The sequence below is a fragment of the Lutra lutra genome, chromosome 16 (assembly GCF_902655055.1).
Source record: "Lutra lutra chromosome 16, mLutLut1.2, whole genome shotgun sequence".
NCBI classification, from domain to species: domain Eukaryota; kingdom Metazoa; phylum Chordata; class Mammalia; order Carnivora; family Mustelidae; genus Lutra; species Lutra lutra.
Genome location: NC_062293.1, coordinates 34,271,182 through 34,296,270, shown reverse-complemented (window position 1 = coordinate 34,296,270; position 25,089 = coordinate 34,271,182). Strand labels below are relative to the sequence as shown.

The 25,089-nt window shown below is 37.3% G+C and overlaps 2 protein-coding genes across 9 annotated transcripts in view; one reads left to right on the top strand and one right to left on the bottom strand.

Moving 5' to 3' along the window:
• The first annotated feature begins 4,521 nt into the window (after nucleotides 1–4,521).
• Nucleotides 4,522–17,387, top strand: RNFT1 (ring finger protein, transmembrane 1). Of its 2 annotated transcripts, none has more exons than XM_047709325.1 (9): nucleotides 4,522–4,668; nucleotides 5,960–6,417; nucleotides 6,604–6,680; nucleotides 8,724–8,824; nucleotides 10,275–10,428; nucleotides 11,232–11,390; nucleotides 12,288–12,353; nucleotides 15,857–15,958; nucleotides 16,486–17,387. In XM_047709325.1, the coding sequence occupies exons 2-9, from the start codon at nucleotides 6,015–6,017 to the stop codon at nucleotides 16,618–16,620; spliced, it is 1,197 nt and encodes a 398-aa protein (XP_047565281.1). In that variant the 5' UTR covers nucleotides 4,522–4,668; nucleotides 5,960–6,014; the 3' UTR covers nucleotides 16,621–17,387. The 2 variants fall into 2 exon arrangements, with proteins under 2 accessions (XP_047565281.1, XP_047565282.1); XM_047709326.1 differs by lacking the exon at nucleotides 16,486–17,387 and adding an exon at nucleotides 16,259–16,288.
• RPS6KB1 (ribosomal protein S6 kinase B1) overlaps nucleotides 4,663–25,089 on the bottom strand; it is a 53,482-nt gene continuing 33,055 nt past the window's right edge. For 4 of the 7 annotated variants that reach the window (XM_047709309.1, XM_047709311.1, XM_047709316.1 and 1 more), the window contains 2 exons: nucleotides 24,249–24,361; nucleotides 4,663–5,024 (listed from right to left, as the gene is read on the bottom strand). In XM_047709309.1, coding sequence (XP_047565265.1) covers nucleotides 4,670–5,024; nucleotides 24,249–24,361 — 468 coding nt within the window. In that variant the 3' untranslated portion in view covers nucleotides 4,663–4,669. Of the gene's footprint in view, nucleotides 5,025–14,980; nucleotides 15,794–19,462; nucleotides 23,318–24,248; nucleotides 24,362–25,089 lie in introns of those variants that run through there. The other 3 variants (XM_047709315.1, XM_047709310.1, XM_047709313.1) reach the window with 3 other exon arrangements.

Below are 25,089 nucleotides of genomic sequence, written 5' to 3'. Positions count from 1 at the left end.
GGTGGCTCAGTGGGTTAAGTCTCTGCCTTCGGCTCAGGTCATGGTCTCAGGGTCCTGGGATCAAGCCCCGCATCGGGCTCTCTGCTCAGCAGGGTGCCTGCTTCCCTTCCTCTCTCTCTCTGCCTGCCTCTCTGCCTACTTGTGATCTCTGTCAAATAACTAAATAAAATTTTTAAAAAATTAGATAGATAGATAGGGGCACCTGGGTGGCTCAGTGGGTTAAAGCCTCTGCCTTCGGGCTCAGGTCCTGATCCCAGGGTCCTGGGATCGAGCCCCCCATCGGGCTCTCTGCTCAGCAGGGAGCCTGCTTCCTCCTCTCTCTCTGCCTGCCTCTCAGCCTACTTGTGATCTCTGTCAAATAAATATAAAATCCTTAAAAAAAAAAGGAAAAAAGATATTATAAAAAATATTATATATACACATACATATGCACACACATATATTTACATATATACACATACATATATAAGTATGTATGTGTATATATGTATTTACATATGTATATATGTGTATGTATTTCCCATTATCTTTAAGTAATACCACCAATTTACTTGTTCTAATATTCATAGCTTTTCAAAACTGATTTATCCATCCACCCAAGTTACAAAAGAGAGATTCATCTTAGACTTCTTCCAACTCCAAATCTACTTGGGTCACTTAGGAAATCAGTTAACTTGTTATGAAACAAACTGCTCCAAATCTGAAGGTTTAAAAGGAAATATTTATTATTTCCTGTGATTCTGTGGTTAACTAGTTGATTCTTCTGGTCTGAACCATTTAGTTGGGGCTGGGTGGTCTAGGATGTCCTCACACATATGTTTGTCAACTGGGAAGGCTGAGATGGTTGGGACACTTGGTGCCTCTCTCCAAGTGCCTCCTAGAGGAGGCAAAGCCTGATTTGATTATATGGTGGCTAAAGAGTTATCAGCTGTAAAAGGGCAAGTCACAACATGCAAACATTTTTCGAGTCTCCACTGAATTATAACTGCTATCATCTCAATGGCCAAAGCAAGCCACATGAGTTAGTCAGTCTGGGAGGGGATTACCCAAGGGTATGACCAAATGGCTTGAGAAGAAGGGCATAACTGCAACAATTATCAGACTTAATCCTATTTATTTATCTCCTCCAATCTCATGAATCCCATTTTACTGAGGAGTTCAAGATCTTCTCATCTCTATTGTAATACTCTCCTAACTGAGCTTGTATTACTATAAGCTATCAGCATGTAAATTTTCTGGAAAATGCAAATCTTGTCACAAAACTCTGCCGCTTAAAACTAAATAGCTTTCTGGGGTGCCTGGGTGGCTCAGTGGTTTAAGCCTCTGCCTTTGGCTCAGGTCATGATCTCAGGGTCTTGGGATCGAGGCCTGCATCAGGCTCTCTGCTCAGCAGTGAGCCTGCTTCCTCCTCTCTCTGCCTGCCTCTCTGCCTACTTGTAATCTCTCTCTCTCTCTCTCTCTCTGTCAAATGAATAAATAAAATCTTTAAAAAAAAAACAAACAACTAAATAGCTTTCCTTTGGCCATTAGAATAAACTATGCAATAAATCCCTAGATGAGACCCACAAAATCTTTCATTTTCTAGCCCATACTTATTCTTACTATTCTCTCATATGCACCCTACTCTTTCAGAAACAAACAAACAAAAAAATTCCTTCAAAGGGCCATTATGTTCAATACCATGCCTTTCCACCTAATGTTATTTTTATCTGAAATGTCCATCCATTTACTGCTTGTGTCCTGGCAAATTTTGGCATATTCTTCAAGATTCATCTCAAATACCACAAATTTAATGAAGCAGTTCCTTCCTGACAAAGTTAAATACTCCTGTTCTTGCTTCCATTGCATCTCATGCAACCTTCAATTATAGTGTTTATTCCAATACACTACAATTGTTTGTTTAGAGACTTGTCTAGCCACTTATGTCACTGTGGGAGGACTGTGTTTTTTTTTAATGTCTACCTCTTCAACATCTAGTACAATTCTTGACATTTAGTACTCAGCAAATGCTGTTTGAATTAATCAATTAAAATACCCATTTCTACATTCTAGTTGCCAGTGGAAAGAAAATGTATCAGATAAGTCTATCACTGTCAAATCTTGTCATCACCTCAGTACTCTTCTTCAAATGTTATTTTCGTCAAGTTGTTTGAGTGGAGTGCAGTTCCAAGTATACTAGCAAATTCTAAATATGTACTAATATACCTGCAATGTGTTATGAATGTGTTAAAATAAGAATTTAAACATTACAGTGAGATATACAAATGTAATAAAATTTAAATGTACCTAATGTATTAAAATTATCAATGTACTAAAAGACTGATGCCCCATTATAACTATAGCTAGATTACATGAGACTCTCTTCTTTCTCTTTCCTTAAATCACCATACCTTTTAAAGTTTAAAATAAAATTATTCATGTTGTAGGGGCACCCAGGTGGCTCAGTTAAGCGTTTGCCTTCGACTCAGGTCATGATCCTAGGATCCTGGGATCCACCCCGCATTGGGCTCCCTGCTCAGCAGGAAGCTTGCTTCTCTCTCTCCTACTCCCCTTGCTTGTGTTCCCTCTCTTGCTGTGTCTGTCAAAAAAATAAATAAAATCTTTAAAAAAAAAATCCGTGTTGTAGATGGAATGAAAGGATACATACACAAATATGTCTCCTTCAAAAACTCACTACAGTCCAGAGCCTGGCCTTTGCTATGGTCCTAATATTTGTGTCCCCTACAAAATTCATACACTAAATCCTAAAGTCCAGTGTGATGGTATTAGGAGGTGGAGATGATTAGGTCATTAGGTGATTAGGTCATGAGGGCACAGCCCTTATGAATGAGATTCCAAAGAGTTTCCTCCACCCTTCCACCATAGAAGGACATAGCAAGAATATGAAACATATTCAAGGAAACAGGTACTCACCAGACACCAAATCTGCCAGCACTTTGATGGTAAACTTCTTCGGCTCCTGAACTGTGAGAAATAAATTTGTTGTTTATGAGCTACCTAGTCAATAACTTTGCAGCCCAAATGGACTAAGACAGCCTTACTGACCCAGAAACTGAATCTGTCAGCAAGAAATTATGTTAATCAAGCTCATGGAGACCTATTAATATTAGAAAAATAAAAAGCCCGATATCTTAACAGTGTGAAGCAGATCTAATACAATTAGGGGGTGGATGTGGGGGTGTGGGGAGGAGAGTTCCTCTCTAAGCAAGCGAAAGGGTTTGGTGATAGAACTAATCTGACTTAAGTACAGCCTCAAAGTGGTTAACCAAGGATAAACGGTGTGCTCAGTTGTACTCTGATACAAGAGAAAATAAAGTGCAAACAACTTCGTGATTAAAAAGCCTCAGAAAGTACACACAACTAAACTAATTTGGGCAAAATTGAGAATGGTTCTAAGTCAGGTAGTGACCAATATAAAGACAAAGTATCACTCATTCCACTACATAGTCAACTCATAGCATAAATATGAAAATTTATTGTCTCTAATGAAGAAAGAAAACCCCTTACCAGGTAAGTGCAGTCCCACAGGGCATGGAATATTTAATTCAATACTGTAGGAAGACTATTAAGAGTTATTTACTTGACGTCAATTTAATTCAATACTGTAGAAAGACTATTAAGAATTATTTACTTGACGTCAATTTCTATAAATTAAAGGTAAAAGGCCTGCAGTTCAGAATGGAAAGGCTTTTGGTAATCGTGCGGGATGGCGGAAGATTCGTCGAATACATTTAGTACTGTTTAAAATACATTTTCACGAGGAATCAACAGGCGGGGTTGTTTCTTCTAAGATTTTTCTTAATAAGCTTATCATTTTAGGACTTATAAAGACAGCACAGTTCCCTATATTCCAGGGTTTTTCTAAATTTAACATCTACTTCCTCTGCCACCAAATATCTGTCCGACTTCTCTTAGCTTCTCCTCTCTCAAGTTTTGGCAGGGTCTAGCTCACACGGTGCCAACTTTAGCATCATAACGAAAAGCCTTTTCATTTCAGTTAAAACTTCACCACCCAGCCACAACTCGGTCAGGGGTTAATCTCGAGAAACGCAAACGCGAACACCCGAACGCTCTCGCTCCGTGCCGCTCTTTCAGAGACGGGCCGATCCCCTAGCTGACGTGGCATCTCTAACTCGGGTCCCAGGAGACGGGCGTGAAGCGAGACCAGGGGGATGGGCAGCCTCCACAAGGCAGGTGCCCAGGATCCTGCGGGACGAGGCGGGGGCGGCCTCAGACAACCCCCAACATCAGGCCTCTCCTCCGAGGGCAGGCTACCGGAACCGAAACATTTTTAACTCAAAATGTCCAGATCTCTGAGGCTTGTGGCGGATTACACGTATATACGGACACAGAGACGCCTATACCGGCGGTCTTCAGGCACAGCCCACTACTAGCCGCAGCCACCACCCCCACGCGGCCTCACGGCTGCCGGGTTCCCAGGCGCCTCCTGTCCCTCTGCGCGTTGCGCGGGGGCGGGCACGCGGCGGGCAGCGCACGCGCGCGTGAGGACGTCCGGGGAGCGCGCGCGCCGCCGCCGCCACCGAGCTGGGCCGAAGTTGCCGGTAATGAGGTTTGAAGGTGATGGCCTTGATTGAAGGCCTCGCGGCGGGGTCTTCCGCTGTTGCTGCGCTCGCTGCCGAGGCCTCCGTTCACTCTTCGTCATGAGAGGTCAGGCCTGGGAAAAGCGGGCGGAGGCCGGGGACCGCGGCGAATGGGGCTCGGGGGGTGGCGGGGTTGGAGGTGGGAAATAAATGGGGCACTCAAAGCTCTGACGTGGGTGGAAAACTGAGTCCTGGGGATTCCGGAAGAGTTGCGTGCGTTCGCTTTTAATTTTTTCGTTCCCTTTCTTGCATGTGTTTGGAGGAAAGTGGGAAGGTTCTACGTTTTTATTTATGGAAAAAGATACACAAACTGTCTCGTCCAACGTTGGTCTTCGGAGGTTTGAGGGAATAAATAGCACCTGTGGCGTTGGAGCATCGGTGAAAGCCTTTGAAGGCATTAAAAACCACACCGCCGTACAGTAACTGAAAAAAAAAAAAAAAATTCAAACTTAGGAATGAAATAGAATGACAGAACATACCCTGACGTTAACCTTATTTTCCTCCTACCAGCAGTCTGGGATAAGGCTCTGCGTTCTGTCAGCTGGGATTGACTCTAGCATCTTTCTGCCCACTCTGGTCATTTAGGGATCCTTCCCTGCCAGTGTCTTTTGTTCTTCCCACCCCCAACCCCCACGTCCCCAAAGATGATGACATTTTTAATGGGCAGACTATATTAACTATCCTTACTCAGAGTAAAGAGTTACCTAGCAATTACATGGCGACTCCCCAAGTCTCCCTATTTTAAAGGTATTTGGGTCGCTTTCTTTTATGGGGGACGGTAATACTCTTGGAAGTAGTTATTAGAAAGCTTTTAAGCCTTGGGAAAGCTATTTCAGCATAAAACGAAATTTGTCAGTCACCTAAGTGAAATGTGTTTATTATCAGTTTTCCATGATACTTTAAAAGGCATTAAAATTTAATTTTTTTTTTCCCTAGCCTTTCTAAGCATTAAAAAATACAGTCTGACTTTTATGGAATGTAGAGTCTCCATCAGAGATGAAACTGCTCCATTCGGGCTGAGTAAATGTACTGATGTATGCTCAAGTATGAATGAGTATTCATACATTATTAACATCTGCTGGGCACTCATACTTTGACTATTTTGCGCTTTCCTTCTGTCACTAGAGAAGAAGGCACCTGAAACTAATTTTTTTTTGTACCAGATGTTCCCTAAAAAATAGTTTGGGTACAGCCTTTGCATTAAGGGAAGGGGGATGAGTCTAAGTAACAAGTGATGGATAACCTGAAGATAATTAATCAACTATGACTATTGGCCTCTAGAATAAAGGATTCCTACGAGCAGTATTTGTCTGTATTTAACTGTTCACTTAGAATATTTTCTGCTCTTTGATTTTTAGGAGATAGAGCCCTGAAACAAAGAAATCTGGATCACAGAAAAAGTATTCAAGGGTCATGCAAGCCAACTGTAGCCAACTCCACAGCCCTCCAGGAGCTGCAGGCAATGAGGATGCCTCAGTCTCCCAATGTGTCCATACAAAATTGACAGGAGAAGGTTCTTGTCTTCATTCTGGAGATGTTCATATCCAGATAAACTCCATACCTAAAGAATATGCTGAAAATCCAACCTCCAGAAATAAAAGGTCAGGTGTCCATAGCTGTACCCATGGATGTATACATAGCCGCTCACGGAGTCATTCCCACAATGAAGCAAGGCAGCCTGATGATACTGCCACAGAGGCTGGAGATCATAGTAGTAGCTCCTTCTCAGAATTCCGCTATCTCTTCAAGTGGTTACACAAAAGTCTTCCATATATTTTGATTCTCGGTGTCAAACTTGTTATGCAGCATATAACAGGTAGAGTATAATAAAACATTGAATTGTTTCACTGTCAGTTAATTTTCTTTCTTTATTGGTAATCTACTTGAAGCTTTGTATTTTGTTAGCTTTTAAAATTATATATGTTTCCTTTAAATTCATGTCATTGTGTTAGCTCTTGGATTTTTTTTTCCGTTCAATTAACTGGAACTTATTTCCTAACAGGAATTTCTCTTGGAATTGGGCTGCTTACAACTTTTATGTATGCAAACAAAAGCATTGTAAATCAGGTTTTTCTAAGAGTAAGTATAACAAATAACTGAAAAAACCATTAAATGTTTCTCTCTGTAGAATTAATTATATACTCGCTTTTGAGAGAAATAGGAATTAAGATAGTTTTCTTGAAAATTTAAATAGACGTTATAGCATCCATGATATATTAAATTTTGTTATCTAAATGATCTGTCCTAACACTGCATTGTTTCACTTTATTTTCTTTGTATGTTGAGTCCCTGATAGAAAAACTTAATAGGATTAAAAGATTTAGAATTCACTATTTGATCTGATTTGTCAAGTGTCCTCATATTTTGAGCAATTTGACCAAACTATATAATATCATTAAAAACTTTAGCTGTTGCCCTATAAAATTTTTAAATAGTTAAATAAAATATACATCAAATAGGTATTAAAGGGGTGCCTGGGTGGCTCAGTGGGTTAAGCCGCTGCCTTCGGCTCAGGTCATGATCTCAGGGTCCTGGGATCGAGCCCCGCATCGGGCTCTCTGCTCAGCAGGGAGCCTGCTTCCTCCTCTCTCTCTGACTGCCTCTCTGCCTGCTTGTGATCTCTCTCTGTCAAATAAATAAATAAAATCTTTAAAAAAAAATAGGTATTAAAACTGTTTAGGTCTCTCTTATTTAAAGAAAATTAAACCCAAATAGTTTTTCCATTACACAAATGACAAATTATTAGTCATATAAATTATTGGGGGAAATAGGATTAGTTTATAAAATTTCACCTTAAAGCAACTTTGAAGGGCTGTATCTCTGTAAAGGATCATACATTCTGACCTGGATGTTTGTAGTTAGAACCTATCAAACTATAAAAATGTAATTCAGGGTTTAAAATAGGTAAAACTTTTATAGATTTTATTTATTTGACAGAGAGAGAGAGACAGCAAGAGAGGGAACACAAGCAGGGGGAGTGGGAGAGGGAGAAGCAGGCTTCCCATTGAGCAGGGAGCGTGATACAGGGCTCCATCCCAGGACTCCAGGATCAGGACCTGAGCCAAAGGCAGACACTCAACTGACTGAGCCACCCAGGTGCCCCTAAAACTTTTAATTAAACTAGTAATTAAAACAATTTTAAGGGGCGCCTGGATAGCTCAATCAGTTAAGCATCCTTACTCTTAATTTTGGCTCAGGTCTTTGTGAGACCAAGCCTCTGTCAGTCTCTGAGCTCAGTGGGCAGGCTGCTTCTTGTCCCTTTCCACTCCCCCTCCCTGCACCTCATGCTCTCTCTCCCAAATAAATAAATATTTTCTTAAAAATTTTTAATTAAGGGACGCCTGGGTGGCTCAGTTGGTTGGACGACTGCCTTCGGCTCAGGTCATGATCCTGGAGTCCTGGGATCGAGTCCCACATCGGGCTCCCAGCTCCATGGGGAGTCTGCTTCTCCCTCTGACCTTCTCCTCGCTCATGCTCTCTCTCACTGTCTCTCTCTCAAATAAATAAATAAAAATCTTTAAAAAAAAAAATTAAGGGGTGCCTGGGTGGCTCAGTCAGTTAAGTGTCTGCCTGCCTTTGGCTCCAGTCATGATCCTATAGAAGCAGGGAGCCTGCTTCTCCCTCTCCCTCTTCCCTTGCTTGTGCTCTCTCTGTCAAATAAATACATAAAATCTTTTTTAAAAAATCTAAGTGATACTAATAACAAATCACCTTGCTAAAATCTTACTGAATTATTTGAAAATTATATTTACAAATCCTGATAAATGCATTTTTAAAGTTCTGTTTTGTCAGGGAGGCAAAAATAGGCAAAAATACCTTTGCAGAGATAAAGTTTGTACTTGGACGAGTCCTTTATGTTAGCTTGTAGAAGTTTGGGTTTCTTTGAAACCTGGGTATGTGGGTAATGTTTTAATACAGTGAAGAAACTTGTATTTTAAAAATTTATGAGTTCTGTTTTGTTCACTAAGGATAAGAGTGTGCTGATGTACAATTTAACAATATTTTTATTAAGATTAATCTATTAAAATGTTCTAAGTTAATAAAAATAGTCATTCAAATAGTTTAATGACATAATTCTGGCATAATTCATAGTAACAAATTATAAAATTGTTTATTTTTCAGGAAAGGTGCTCAAAGATTCAGTGTGCTTGGTTACTGGTATTCTTAGCAGGATCTTCTGTTCTTTTATATTACACCTTTCATTCTCAGTCACTTTATTACAGGTAATTTGAGGTCCAAATACACAATCACATTTTTTTATGTAATCATTTATTCCATAGCACTTTGCATATATCTTAACTTGTATATAATTATTGTTAGAGTTCAATTTTTACCTATTCCTTTCCTTCCAAAATTAATAGGTCTAAGTGACTCATTCAGATTTATATATCAGTGCCTTGGCTTATAGCAGGTTCTATTTAATTTTTGATACTTAAATTTTTACTTATATAATCAATAGTTTTGAATACCATTCAGTTGTTTCTGGTGGTCTTTTTAAATTTTTATTTAGTTTTGACAAAAATTTTATATATTTGAGATAATACAACATGATGTTTTGATATGTATACATTATGAAATGATTACACAGTCAAGCTAGTTAACATCCATCACCTACTTTAGTTATGTGTGTGTGGTGAGAACATGTGCTCTGTTTCTAGAAACAAGGTGAAGACTTCGTAAAGGACAGTAGTTAAATTTCCATGTCAGATGGAAATGTTTTGAATTTTTGGCTCTAATCAGGTAATTAGAAGTTTTGGCTTCAGTAGAGCTGGAGAGATGTTACAATCTAGGATATAGTTTCTGGGGGAACCAATACCACTCAGATTGCATTGGGTAGGTAGGTAGGGGGTAAGAATCAAAGATGACACCTAGGATTTAGTCTTAGCAACTGGCTGGATGGTGATGCCATTTATGGGCTGGGAAAGACTGGGGAAGGAACTGATTTTGCTTTGGACATGTTAAGTTGGTGAGATCATGTAGAACTGTTAAAGAGATTATAGCTATATGTCATGAGCTTAGAGTCAAGGTTAGGGCAATAAATTTTGGTGGTTTCCAGCATGTGGTTGATATCTAAAAACTATGGAACTCTCCAAGACTAATGAGGGACAGAAAATGTAGACAGGAGAGGGGGCAGGACTGCACATCCCTATAATTAAGGGAGGAGGAGTAAAGGAGATTTAAGGACCCATCCATCACATAATGAGAACTAGAAGAGTGTGATGTTAGAAGTCTAGGAAGAAGTAATTCAGAGAGGGAAGGTGGAAAATGAGAAGTGGCCTTTGAGTTTAGCAAGACAGAAGGAATTGATGATCTTTGGCAAAAGCAATTCAGTGGAAAGGAGGGAATGGAACCTTGATTGGGATTGGTTGAGAAGACAATAGCAGTATCTAGTGTTTAGTGAATTTTTTAGATTACAGGCTAGCTTTCCAACATGCTAGGAAGACTGTATTTCTTTATTCTATGGAGGAAACATTTGAAATTTAAACATTTGAAAAGTCTCTTTAAGCAAAATGATTTTCTGCTCTATTTACATGAACTCTGTCATCTTGCCAAACTCAACATTTTTTATACATAAAATTAAAGTAAAATATTTGGTAGCAAATTTAAAACCCCTATCAAAACTTGACCTTTGTATGTTGCTTTGGTTAAGTTTTGATGTTTTTCTCTTGGTAGCTTAATTTTCTTAAATCCTACCTTGGACAATGCAAGCTTCTGGGAAGTACTTTGGATTGTTGGAATTACAGACTTCATTCTGAAATTCCTCTTCATGGGCTTAAAATGCCTTATTTTGCTGATGCCTTCTTTCATCATGCCTTTTAAATCCAAGGTAAGAAACTAACATGGCTTATTGAAAAAATGTTAGCAAACCACACCAATGCTATTTAGTCTTTGTTGAAATGACTCTTTTATAACTTTTCAGTTTCCTAAATAACCTAATTTAAATTATCTATATTACTTCAGATTGGCAACCATTTACTCAAAGACTTGAACCCAAATATTAATCTAGTCCAATAAAATCAGAATTATATTTGCTTCAGAATAATCTAAAAATCAGTCCCCACATCACACAGAGAAAAACAAAATTTAGATTTGTACTTCTGTTCTCCAGGGCTTTATCAATTAATAATTGATAACTGTATTCAGTGTTTTTCTCATATTCAGTAAAAACTTAAATACAAATTTTTGTAATCAGCAAAAATGTAAATTTTACTTAATAGTATATGTAAAAAAATTTCACTATGTCATTCTTTAGAAACAAATCGCTCGGGGCGCCTGGGTGGATCAGTGGGTTAAAGCCTCTGCCTTCGGCTCAGGTCATGATCCCAGGGTCCTGGATCAAGCCTGGCATGGGCATCGGGCTCTCTGCTCAGCAGGGGGCCTGCTTACACCTCTCTCTTTGCCTGCCTCTCTGCCTACTTGTGATCTTTGTCTGTCAAATAAATAAAATCTATTAAAAAAATCGCTCAATAATTATGAGAATGAGGTTGCCAATCATAACCATTATCATTATGAAGATTAATTTTATATTTTGTCAAATACTCGTGATTATTTCAGTCCAGTATGAAATATTTATGCTATGTATATAAGTAGCTTGTGTAGCTGTTTTTTTTTTTTTCCTTTCCTTTTTAGGGTTACTGGTACATGCTTTTAGAAGAATCATGTCAGTATTACCGAACTTTCGTTCCTGTACCAGTTTGGTTTCGTTACCTTATAAGCTATGGGGAGTTTGGTAATGTAACCAGATGGAGTCTTGGGATATTGCTGGCTTTACTCTACCTCATACTAAAAGTAGGTAACATGGGGCACCTGGGTGGCTCAGGTCATGATCCCAGGGTCCTGGGATCAAGCCCCACGTCAGGCTCCCTGCTCAGCAGGGAAGTCTGTTTCTCCCTCTCCCTCTGCTCCTTCCCCTACTTGTGCTCTCCCCTGCCACCAAATAAATAAATAAAATCTTAAAGAAATAAATAAAAGTAGGTAATGTTATAAATCTTCTCATTGTATAATGATTCATGTGATGATTACAGATTTTACATACTATTGCTTTTCTTTTTAACTTTTATAGCTTATATCACTAGTTTAAAGTAATGGCAGGTTCTGTATCTACTTTAAAAAAATGGAATTATTTATCTTTATCTTAATCCAGTAGTTCTCAGATTTAATTGGGGGAGTGGACCTCCACATAGCATGGGTAGAGTAGAACATACCCATCCCCAAAAGTAGTTAGTATCTGTCCATACACAAAATTCTTGAATTGGTATACTGTCCTGTTGCCCTCAAATTAATATGAAACTTCAAAAAATCTTAAGTACAGGGGTGCCTGGGTGGCTTATTTGGTTAAGCGACTGCCTTTGGCTCAGGTCATGATCATTGGTCCTGTGATCAAGCCCCGCATCGGGCTCCCTGCTCAGCCAGGGGTCTGCTTCTCTCTCTCCCTCTGCTCCTCCCACCTACTCGTTCTCTCTCTCCCCTTCCCTCTCAAAGTCTTGGGAAAAAAAAAAGTTGGCTTAAACCTATAAATTGGTAAGATATTACATAACTAAATTTTAAATATATTTAGAATGAAATGAATATGCAATGAGCATTACATTAATATTAGTATTTGATATTATGGGAATTTAGCTTTGATCTCTGGGTTTAACACAGGGTTCTTTGAATTCAAGAATTTTCTCTTATTTCCTTTTTCAGCTTTTGGACTTTTTTGGACATCTGAGAACTTTCCAACAGGTTTTGCGAATATTTTTTAAACGACCAGTAAGTACTTTTTATCACTTAAAGAAAAAAACACTTTTTACCTTTATTATAAAAATGTTTTAGTTCATAAAATGTTTTTAAAAGTATGGATTTCAGGGGCGCCTGGGTGGCTCAGTGGGTTAAACCACTGCCTTCGGCTCAGGTCATGATCCCAGGTTCTGGGTTCGAGCCCCGCATCGGGCTTTCTGCTCAGCAGGGAGCCTGCTTCCTCCTCTCTCTCTGCCTGCCTCTCTGCCTACTTGTGATTTCTCTCTGTCAAATAAATAAATAAAATCTTTAAAAAAAAAAAAAAGTATGGATTTCATAGGGCATCTGGTTGGCTCAGTCAGTAGAGCATGTGATTCTTGATTTTGGGTAGTGAATTCACATCTGACATTGGGCATAGAGCTTCTTAAAAAATGTGTGGATTTCATAATTACATGCTTTTTTAGTACTTTGGTACATAATTTCAGTGATAAGTTTTTTTTTTTTTTTTTTTTTTTAAGATTTATTTGTCAGAGAGAGAGGAGAGCGAGCGAGCACAGGCAGACAGAATGGCAGGCAGAGGCAGAGGGAGAAGCAGGCTCCCCGCCAAGCAAGGAGCCCGATGTGGGACTCGATCCCAGGACGCTGGGATCATGACCTGAGCCGAAGGCAGCTGCTTAACCAACTGAGCCACCCAGGCGTCCCAGTGATAAGTTTCTTGACTTGAATGTTGACAACCACCTGATAGTTGATGTGATGTTTTGCATTTGTGCCACTTCAGATCACTTGACATAAGGGTTTATATACATTCCCTTAAGAATCTTGTCATGAACTTTTATAGTTCCTTTTTTTGAAAATTCACATGGGGTGCCTGGATGGCTCAGTCGGTTGAGCATCCGACTCTTGGTTTCAGCCAGGTCATGAAATCAAGCCCTGAGTTTGGCTCTGTACTCAGCAGGAGGTCTGCTTGAGATTCTCTCCCTCTCCCCTTGTCCCTCCTCCCTCAGCACCCCCGCTCACACATGCTTTCTAAAAATATATAAATATATCTTTTTTTTTAATTTTAAAATAAATTTTAATAATTTATTTTTAAATTTTTTTAATTTTTAAAATTAAAAAAAAATTTTTTTCACAAATGGTGGCTTTGTGTACTTCCATTAACTCTTTAGCTCCTGTAAAAATGCTCTCATTATAATTTATTGTGTATACAAGAAAAGCTCATTACCAAAAATGTCCTTTCAAATCTTCTTACTGGAAAAATTTCCCCACCAAGTCAATTCTATATATACTAATAAGTTCAAAATGTGGAATTTAACAATATATTGAAACTCTAGTGTCAGTTATAAACTTGATTATTATGTGATTCCACTGATGTTACACGTTGCAGAGAAAGGGTCATTTGCTATTTCATAGTCTCAGAGATTATCAGTACTCAGATATGGACAGTCTTTGGCTAGACAGAGCTAGTAATCTTATTTTTTTAAAGCAAGCTCTGTGCCCAGTGTGGGGCTTGAACTCCCAAGCTCAAGATGAAGAGTCACATACTCTACCACATGCCCCTAGAGCTACTAATAAGTTTTGCTGCTTCCTATTCAGACTTCAATCTTCTGATAGGTATATTAAAATTGAGAGTTCTGCTTAGATGGAAGTTTATTGAATTGATTATATGAGTATCAACCATTTTACTATAATTTAGTAAGGCTTGTGCTGAAATACTTTGATAGTCACTCTCTGTGAGGCATAAAGAGAAATCACAGTCTTTGATACTCTTTGATTTACTCGAGTCTCTCATGAATACATGCATATACACAATCCTTAACTTTGCCAGGGAAATGGCAATCACCATCAAAATAAGTCTTCACCTAAAGGGAGTCTGCAAAATGCCACACAGGAGTGCCTTTTTTTTTTTTTTTTAAGGTTTATTTATTTGTTTGTTTGAGAGAGAAAGAGAGGAAATGGGAGGTGCAGGGGGAGAGGGAGAGAGAGATAAACTCTCAAGTAGACTGTGCTCAAGCCCCCCAAGGCAGGCCCAATCTCTACGGCCCTGAGATCACAACCTGACCCAAAACCAAGTCTGATGATAAACTGACTGACACCCAGGCTTCCCAGGAGTGCTATTTTAAAAGTTTGTCAGCTTATGCTTGTGTATCTGCAGTGCACTCTGCTAAATGACATTTTAATGAAGGGAAATCAGCATCAGGATCATTCATCAGTGTTCCAGTTTGTCTGGAATCTTTAATATGACCAGACTAAAAAAAAAAATCTTATTTTTAAATATTTTTATTCTTTGAGTCTTTGTTTGATTTTATTAACTCACAGTATTTAGTAACATAAGTTTAGATCATAGCCTCAGGTTGAGTCAGGTCATGCTTTGCTCTCATTACCATGACTGAACTTGGTTATTCTTACCTCTCTTCAGCCACCTTTTCCTCATTATTTCTACAAAAAGGTGATCTTTTTTTTTTCTTTTTTTTTTTTAAAGATTTTATTTATTTATTTGACAGAGAGAGATCACAAGTAGATGGAGAGGCAGGCAGAGAGAGAGAGGGAAGCAGGCTTCTTGCTGAGCAGAGAGCCCGATGCAGGGCTCGATCCCAGGACCCTGAGATCATGACCTGAGCCGAAGGCAGCGGCTTAACCCACTGAGCCACCCAGGCGCCCCCCTACAAAAAGGTGATCTTATTGGCAACATTTTGTCCTGTCTAGTTAATGACTATATTCTACTCAATTTGGTGAGGAAGTTATTAAGGTTTTAAAGAGATCAAAAACATTAAGGACTTTAGGAGAAAAGGAAATTCAAAGAATAGTGTTATCATTCAGTCTGTTTTGACAGTATAACTCTGCCCCACAGCATTTTGCAATTCCAGTTCTTTTGTAAAATTTTATTTTTTTCCTAGTAGTAAGTCTTCTCTGACTTTAGTGATAATTAAGGATGACAGTCAACTTATTTTTAGATTTAGTAAAAGGACACTGTTCAGTGGTTCCCAAACCTTCTTCATTTTCAGTTCACTTAGAGAACTTTCAAAAGTTAGATTCCTGGGTCACATCCCAGTATTCTGGACCTAGTGAGTCAGTCTCCAGTGTGGAGCACAGAAATCTGTTTTAAAAGCTGTCTCTACATGAGTTACATTCAGCCTGCCAAGCTTTAAATGGACTGTTTTGAATCAATGCCGTAGGTAATAAGTGGGCTATTTGGTAATACACATAATACATGAATATTGATTTTATAATAGCTATATTTCAGATTGCTTAATCTCTTAAGCCAGTTGGATTTATAGCATTTTCATCATCATCATTATTATTAATACATCTAAGAGTCTTTCAAGATCCTATTATGTATCTAATGATTTCACCTGGATGCACGTAGTCCATCCAGACATGGTTCTGCATACAAAGTTCAGTTTTGAAATGTTTGTGTCCTTCAGGAGAGTCTTCAAATGCCTAGTTCCAGGGAGATTTGAGAAATACAGCATCACCTATGTATTTGAGTAACAGGAAAGAAAAAGATTTGTAGATGAACAAAACTTTTTTCTTCTTAGAGTTACGGAGTGGCTGCCAGCAAGAGACAGTGTTCAGATGTGGATGACATTTGTTCAGTATGTCAAGCTGAATTTCAAAAACCCATTCTGCTTATCTGTCAGGTAAGTATATTTTTTAAGCATACCAAATACAGTATCTTCTCTGAGTCACAAGTGATATTTATTTAGTTGAAAGGAAAAATCTACAGTGTTTAGCCTAAAGTAGCATTCAGGCCACATACTAGTAATTTCTTACCTGTAATCAGAGGTTTGGTAGATTAGCTAAATCTTATCCCTTATGGTCTAATGATATGTATGCAGAGGAATGTATGTAAGGACCTTTCTTACATTTTATGGCAATTACTCTCAAAGACTTTATTAAGCTGTGAAGTTATTATACTTAAAGTTATCGTCTAGGGATAGCATATATTTTATTAAAGGTCATTAAATGAATAGTCAGAAGAATACTATTGGCTCTACTACTGACACTGCTTTGTGTTTTTGAATGTACTTTGTTTTCTTATTTGTAAAATGAAGGGACTGGTGCTCTCCAAAATTCTTTTCAGCTATAGAGTATGATTCTCTGCAGTGTGAGGATTTTAAATTAAAACGTTATCAAGTATAAAGTCTAACTTTTAATTCCCTTACAGCATATATTTTGTGAAGAATGCATTACCTTATGGTTTAACAGAGAGAAAACGTGTCCACTGTGCCGAACTGTGATCTCAGACCATATAAACAAATGGAAAGATGGAGCCACTTCATTCCACCTTCAAATATATTAAGTTGTATGAACTATGAAGGCCACAAAACACTAATTTCGTTTGGTTACACTGACTATTGGTAAAGACATTAGAATGGGTTTTCAGGACTAGAAGTTAAGGAAAATGGCTTCAAACGGTTTTAGGTTATTATAGTAAGATTTAAGTGTGTAGTCAAATTTATCAAAAGATTAAAAGAGAGAACCTTATGTTTTAAGAAATATATAAGTAATGTTCAGCCTAATGCATATGGAAGATTTATTCTGTCCTAATTATTTGACAGGTGGTTGCAGTGTTAAATTGTGAATGTTTTCTCATTAATGTTATCAAAATGGTAATTGGGTAACTAAAACTAGTGGTTTTAGAGGAACTCAGGTATTCTTTTCCTGACATTGTTTTCAGAATAAAGAATATTTTTCATAGTATTTTAAGATACAGGTTATCTGAAAGTAGAATTTTCTTTAGCATTGACTTTTATAGTTCCCATTCTAAAAATTCTTAAAATTTTCATAAAGTTTGTATTTTTAAATGAAAGTTCTAAAAGCTATTTTTTATCTGTACACAATCAGATTTTCTAAGTGAAGATTAATTTACTGAGGATGATATATTTTAATACTGTATTGCTCTGTGAATATGCTTAGCAATCAAATGAGAACAGATGATTTAAATTCATTGTTTGTGGACCTCATACATATAATCTGCCATCAGCTTTAATGTACATGATACTGCTTTTTGTATAGTGCCATGAACTATCTTAAAGTAACTATTAAAATAATCACATAGATTACAAACAGCTGGCTTCACTGATGATTTGAATAGTGTGATAAATGAGACCTACTCAAATTCTACAGAAGATTTCCCTTATAAAGCCTTCTCCAAAAAGTTTTGGAATCTTATGCTTGAGTTGTTACTTGAGATTAAAGCTTACACTCAAGAGGCTTCTGGGATGCCTTAGTGTAGTCTGTTTGCCTCTAAGTACTTCTTATACAGGGTGATAGAAAAGGTAATGAGGCAGTTTCTCTCTCCCCATGAACCTTTAAGACAGAATCAAATCTTTAACAGAAGTATGAAGGACTGGGACGCCTGGGTGGCTCAGTTGTTAAGCGTCTGCCTTCAGCTCAGGTCATGATCCCAGAGTGCTGGGATTGAGCCCCACATCAGGGCTTCGTGCTTCTCCCTCTCCCTGCTGCTCCCCCTGCTGTGTGCACACTCTCTCTGTCAAATTAATAAATAAAATCTTTAAAAAAAAAAAAAAACTATGAAGGACTGATTATATCTAGAGCAGAAGTTTCTGCCCATTTTCTCTATTAGCATTAATCAGTTTGCACACAAGGAAAAGATAGTGGAAAGGAAAAGCTGGGAGGTAGAAAACAAATTTATAGAATTAAGACAAAATCTAAACCAGCATATGGATAAATAAGGACAGTAACCAACCAGCTACAGATTAAGTCAATTCCATGCCTATACAGCCACCCAAACTGACAAGAGTATTAGAAAGCTGGGCACCTGGGTGGCTCAGTAGGTTAAACGGATGTCTTCAGCTCAGGTCATGATCCCAGAATCCTGGGATCAAGCCCTGTATCAGGCTCCCTGCTCAGTAGGAACCCTGCTTCTCCTGCTCCCTTTACTGTTTACCCCCACTGTGCTCTCTGGCTCTCTCTGTCAAATAAATAAATAAATTTTAAAAAGAAAAAAATATTAGCCTATAACTATTTTTCCTACAAAATTTTGTAGGAAGTTATAAGTACAACTGTTGCTAATCAGTGATGATATATTTAACTCTATTACCTGCTTTGAGAACAGTTACAAATACTGAAACAAGCTTACTTGACCTTAATCACTTTGACTGTGATGAAGCCAAGAGTTATTTAGGTTTACAGCAGGAGAAGACTGAGAAAGGCAGTTTGGGATTAGAATTTGAGTGTGAAAGATAGTTGTGCTGACTTCCTATTACCAATACAAGAGTAGCATCTTACTACATGGGTAAGCCCTATTACAATACCTACTCTTCTTACCCTATGGCTATATGGATAGTATTATTTCTTAATCTGATTTAATAAAAAAGGCCCATAATAGACAGTTGGGGTTTTGTTCTTAATAAACAAGAAAGCAGTTCACATACGAATTTAAAAGGTGTGGGGGAATGTAATAGGAGAGCTATGTCATCCACCAACAACAGTGATGAACTGGAAGCATTTCTCTACTTACACTTCTTCACCTCAAAAATGGGAACAGGGATTCAAAAACCCATTTATTCTGTGAATCCAGATCATACCCTCTGAAAGACTGTTTCTATCAGCATCAAGAGCCAAAACCATGTGTTATATAAAAGTAAAGTCAGTTTGAGAACTTCTATAGATAACTCATCCAAATGTGACAGAATTACCTCAATTAAGTGGCTTACACTAAACACCCATCTTACACTAGATATATTGAGACATTAGTTAAAAACATTCATGCACTACATTATGTAGTACATACACATCTAATAACCAAATGTAGTCAACAAGTGTGGCTAAGCAAACTGTTGACTGTCAGCACAAGAAAGTCTTCCTAGTTTATCTGTGAAGTTATTTTTCACGAGTTTTTTTTTAAGCAACCAATTCAACTATTGAAAAGAACTTGGAAATTACAAGTGTGTAACATCTAATATATCAGTACTAAAACTTATTATATATTTAAGTAGCTTAAAATTCTCAGCAGAAAGTTTTACAACTGTCAGTCCTCACATATATAAGCAGTTTATTAAATATGAGAACCTGAATGTATTTGGTATGTTAAAGCAAAAAATTATTGAAACCATTTGTGCACCTGATAGTTATTTCTTCCTATCTTAGAATAATAAAAAAATCACTTCTATTTTATGTTCATTCAAATTTGCATTTAATTTCTATTTACATTCATTCAATCCGAAATCAAAATACTTAATACAGGAAACTAAATACAAGATGAAAAGCAGAAAAATGTGTTACCCTCATAGCACTCCTACTAAGGCAGCTGAAGAAGTTATTTACTCTGATAGATGCAAAGCCAACTTAGGATAGGAAAAAAAAAATAGCTTAAAGAGCAAACACAGATGAACCCATCATTCAGATGTTACTTCGGATAATCCACTGAGATAATACTTGTGCTGTAGTGATAAATTAAGAATCACACAAGAAAAGTTTTTTATCGATCAGCAACAGACCACAGGTCATGGTGTAACATATACTTTTATGATTGTTTTGTCCAGCTTGCTGTGTCTACTCCTATGAAAAAGGGTAGATGTTTGGACACTGATATTTTTATTTGAGAAATTAACCATTTTCAAAGCCTCAAAAATCCATTCTTCATAAATTCAACATTTCTCATGGGAATAATCTTAAGATCTAACACTTGTAAGCTAGGAACCATATGACTGAGTAACCAAAATAGTTAGATCCTGTATTAAACACACAATCCAAGGCTCAGTATATTACTATTGAAGATACATCTTGTTTATAACCATTTGTTAAAGAATGTTGAATTTATGGAGTATTATACATGCATTCTTACTCCCCACCCCCCAATTATCTTCTACCTCAAAAAATAGTATGGAAAAATTCTTCTTGAAGGATTCAAATTAGGTGAGACCATAAAGGGGAAAAGAAGTAACAATTTTCCTAAAAATCTGGTTCAAGTTCAGTAATTCTTTACATTGTTAATCACAGCTGGTTTATAAATCCCAGTTTATTCTGTAATGCTACAAACCTTATAAAATCAAAATTAGTAAACTTCAGTTCTCAGTGATTATATTTCAATTAAAAAACAACATGTATAAAGTAAAAAAATATCCTGTAAATAGCTGATTTTAAAGAAAATAATCAAGTGATGAAAGAAAAGCACTTAATCTCTTTTATACACTTACCTGGAATAATCAAAGAACCCTCTTAGAAACTTAAGACTAGTAATATTGACATCATATATTTTAAACTATGTTTCAATTTTTACAAATAAATATAGGGTAAGCCATATTGCATAGGTGTGTGCTTTCTGTCTGTGACACTAAAGTGGCACTTGACATGTTTTCACAGTCATAGTAGGGATATCCATTTATGAAACACAATTTCTCTGTAAACTTGCCACGGAAATTAATTTCACTCAATGATAAGTTTGAAAAACTATTTGTATGGATGGTAGGTATGCAATTTATGCTTTTTATGCAGAAAAGTTGCAGTGTGCGCCACTACTGCTGGCAGTACTAATTATGAAAACAGTTTATGGGGTGGTTAGAGCCAGCCAATCACAGTGCAAATATTACTTACTAGCAAATAGGACTGAGGAGGACTATTTTGGTGTAAAAACTTCTCTGGAATTTGGTTAGGCAGTCAACACTACAGTTAGTAAACACATTTGAAAACAAGTATCAGAGTAGCATAAGCCATTTACAGTCTGAAATAAAGCCTGCACCTATCACCAGAGCTTTTGGGTTCTGTTTTTTCGGACATTATAAACTGTACTCCAAGTGCAATTTCTGCCCTTATCATTACTGTAGCTTCTAATTTACTAGCTACAGTTATAAAGTTATCAGTAGGCTGCTGCATAAAAGGAGAAAGGGGTCTAGAGGAAGTGATTAAAAAAAAAAAAAAAAGGCTGTCCAAAGATGAACTGTAACCAATTCTTTCATTTATTGCCACAATTGAAAAGGTGTTATTTCCAATCCTCCTTCATAGTTCTATTCTGCCTAATGTCATAGGATTTCATCTCATCTCACTTGAATTGCCATTTAGATAAGCAAAGCTCTGCTCTTTTCTGACTGAATTCAACATGCATAAAGAATCTTATGGCTTGGCTCCTATGGCTCAAAAAGGTTTGAAGAACATAGCAAGCAGCATCTATTTAAAAAAACTGTAGGGTTGCAAAATATTACAAATTGACTTTGCACACTCAGACTGAAGACATTATAAAAAACAAAAAGAGACGTTAAGACTCAACTGCAACTGCATGATCATCTATTATACCAGTATGCGCTGAAATGTATTTTTATAAAGCTCTGCAGATATTAAACCCTTTCACCAGCTAAAGTCATGGAAATGCTCTCTTTAAGGCAGGAAGTATTTAAGAAAGGTAAAGTTACCTTTATTTTTATTCTTTGTACCTGTATATCACTTATGTAGATTTTGTTACAATTTCAAAAACATAGTGTCTTGTTAACATGTTTCCTAAATTAAGCCACTAAGTTTTCTTATTCACTGTGGAAGACATTCATCAAAAGGCCATCAAATATTTTTACAATCAAAAAATGTAGCCCCAGTATAGGAGAAAGAAAAGTACTTTTTTCCTTTTAAAACTGTTGAGGAAAAAAAACCTAAGGAAGGTAGACAGCAAAAACAGTTAAAAGTAAAACTTAAAATCTTACCAATTTGCTGTAAAGAGATTAGACACAGAGAGTGGAACATGACAACACCCTCTTTCCCTGGATCTCCCTCTCTCCCTCACTTTACTGCCCTCAGTATGCATTTTATCCTGACTCTTTTCCATCCTTCTTCAGCCATGGGCTGAAAATATTTGGCATCTTGAACCAAATACTGATATAAGAACAGGTGGCGACATTTTTCCAGTGCAATGCAGGCCCAGGACAAGGATGAACTGTAGGACATACAATTTATGCCCATTCCAAAGCTTCCAGTTAAGCTTAGCACATAGCAGTACTGCAAGTAGAAATGATTAAATAATTTTTTTTCTAGTATTACAGACAGGTATTGCAGCTGGGTTACTGAAAATAAACCCCAAGTCCACCCCAATCCCTCAAACGAGCCACAGCTGTGGTTAACAATGATTCATTTGCATTTTTATTATTTCACCAAGAGAAGAAACAGAAGTTGTCTGGCTTTCTTCACACCAACCAATAATTTTGCATTTTAAAGTTGGGATGTTTTCCATAATGAGCTGAATCAAAAATCTATTTGAAAAATATATATTTATATAAAAAAAAGATTCAGGTTGTTTGCACGTAAAACATCAATTGTTAAGTTTCTTTTGTCTTTGATTCCACGTTGCTGGAAAAAGTTTGAACAAGCTTGCATGCTAATTTGTCCTTAGTTGCAAGTATTACAGGCAATTTCATACTTTGCCTAATGAAAGGATAACCCTTCTTCGACACAATCAGAACTCAACAGTGATTCAGAAGCAACATCCTACCCTTAATACTGTCAGTTCGAGCCATCAACATCAAAATCCTTGATAAGGTTGAGAAGATGTTGCTAGGAATCAATTAATTGATGTGCCTAAGAGTTCCACAATACTATTTTGCTTAAGTTTTTTTTTTTTTGCACCATTGATTGATTTTTTAAAATCCATGTTTATTCTTCCTCTGTCCAAAGTGTTCAATGTAATGACACTAACTCTTCGAGACTGTCATTTTGAGTCTTCCTGTTTCACCTTACAGGATGCTCACACATCCTTTCCCCACCTTTTTTGCCTTAATTCATTAAAATCGTTGCTCTGTCATAGATTCATACGTAGGTGCTCTGGTCGTTTCGAGATCATGGGAAAAGCCTGTTTTTTGTATGGCCCGGAGTTCGGCTGTCGTATTGGAAGTGGTGCTGAAGCTTCCCCACTCATCGTCACATCCATCTGCTCTACTCCACTTGTTTCCATTGGATATTCCACAGGCGTCTGAGGATTTGCCGTGCTGGCTGAAGCACCTCTTCCCCAGAAATCCCCAGGAGAAAATTTGACTGGGCTTTAAGACAAGGAAGAGCTATCACTCATTTATCTCAAGGATTATCTCAACAAGAAGTATTTCCCTTAAATTTCAAGGAAGTGGGGTAATGTGATATTTATTTTTATTTAGTTTTATTTTTGTGTGAATTACTACAAAGGCCATCGTTCCCCTAGACTAATTGCTAGAGTTTCCTAACTGGTCTAATTACCTCTATACCTGCCTATGTAAAACCCTCAGTGATAACTTTTTTTTTTTTTTTATCATTTTACTCCCCACTTAAAACAGTTTCCCATTGTATTTAAGATAAAATACTCCTCCAAACCTTTCTCTTCATCACTAACCACATGTCAGGAACACTGACCTTTCATTTCCAAGACCACGTTTTTCCTCCCTTCTGGCTTTTGTATGGTTGTTGCTCTACCTGTAACATCCTATATTTTTTGTATGGGTGGCTTTTTCTCTTCATTCATAGATGTTACTTCACCAGAGAGGCCTTTCTCTGACCACCATGAATAGAAGCCCCCCTGTGATTCTTTGCTACCGCCACACTCTTTATTTTTCTTCATATAGAAGAAATTCTTCTTCATATACTATTTCATATGATTACATAATTCCTATATTTCCTCCTTTGGTTATTTTGACTCTCTCCTCACTAAACTGTAAGCATTAGGACAAGGACACTTCTTGTGTTAATTATGAATCTCCATCATGCAACACAGTCCCTAGTATACAATAAACGTTGAATGAATGGGTAAGGAAGACATTTGCCAGTGCAGCAGCTTACTTTCACAGGAGGGAAGGTAAACTACAGAGCATACAATACAAGATGCAGACGCTATGCTTATGTCAACCAAAGAGAATACGACAGATCTTTCTTTTATATAACCTGGCATAAATTTCTTAAAGCATTCTCCTCCAGGTTAAAAACAAACAAAAAAAAGAGGTGAGAATAACAAAGTCTGAATACCTGACAGGTGTTCGTGGGCTGCCAATAAATCTTCGAGGTGATCGGATTTTTGGTTCAAAGGAAAATTTTTCTTTCACACTTTCAAGTACAGATGGAGCCACATATGTAAAACCCTAAAAGATAGTAATTGTTGACTCCAGAATGGCGTTTTGTCATATATATCAAGAAAATGTGGTTTCAGTCTCTGACACACCAAAATAACAGTGCACACCTAAAATCAGCACTCTGTTTCCTCTCATCTCCCCAATCTCATTTCACACCTTTTAGCTTCTTTCCAGCCATTTCTTGAGGCATGGATCTCAGGAAGGCAGAATTCTATTGAGTCCCATATGCCAGTAAACAGTATTCCACTTTGTTGAAGGAGTAGAACAAAATAGGAAAATGTAGGCTCCACGTTAAGCTATTAAATACCAAGATGAATGCAAAGAAAATTCTACTGTTTCTAGCCACATGCACATGAGCAACTAAGATTATCACACCCCAAACAGTTTCTCATTATTAGGCCAAAGTAAAAATAGAATTCTCTAAGTTGGCATATATGGTCTCTCTGACTTAATACCAATGATTGGATAGATCTGGTATTTTCTTTTTTCTTTTTTTAAGATTTGGTATTTTCTTGATGTATAAGGGTCAGCATTGTGAAAACCCTCAATTATAATAGGCAATTATGCAGTTTTGTTAGCTTTAGTTCTTTCTTGGACCTTGCTATCAAACCACCAGGTGTCATTTCTTTGCTGTCAATGTTTATGCCTTTAACAATCAGTCCTCCACCTAAACTTCCCTTCTAATTATAATTCTAGTCACCTATGAATAGGCATTTTGAGTTATAGTAAAAAGACTC

Excerpts from the sequence above, each read along its gene's own strand:
- RNFT1 (XM_047709325.1), top strand. The coding sequence starts at position 6,015 with ATGCAAGCCAACTGTAGCCAACTCCACAGCCCTCCAGGAGCTGCAGGC. Across the intron at positions 6,681-8,723 it reads TAAATCAGGTTTTTCTAAGA|GAAAGGTGCTCAAAGATTCA; the intron begins GTAAGTATAACA and ends TTTATTTTTCAG. Across the intron at positions 8,825-10,274 it reads TCTCAGTCACTTTATTACAG|CTTAATTTTCTTAAATCCTA; the intron begins GTAATTTGAGGT and ends TTCTCTTGGTAG.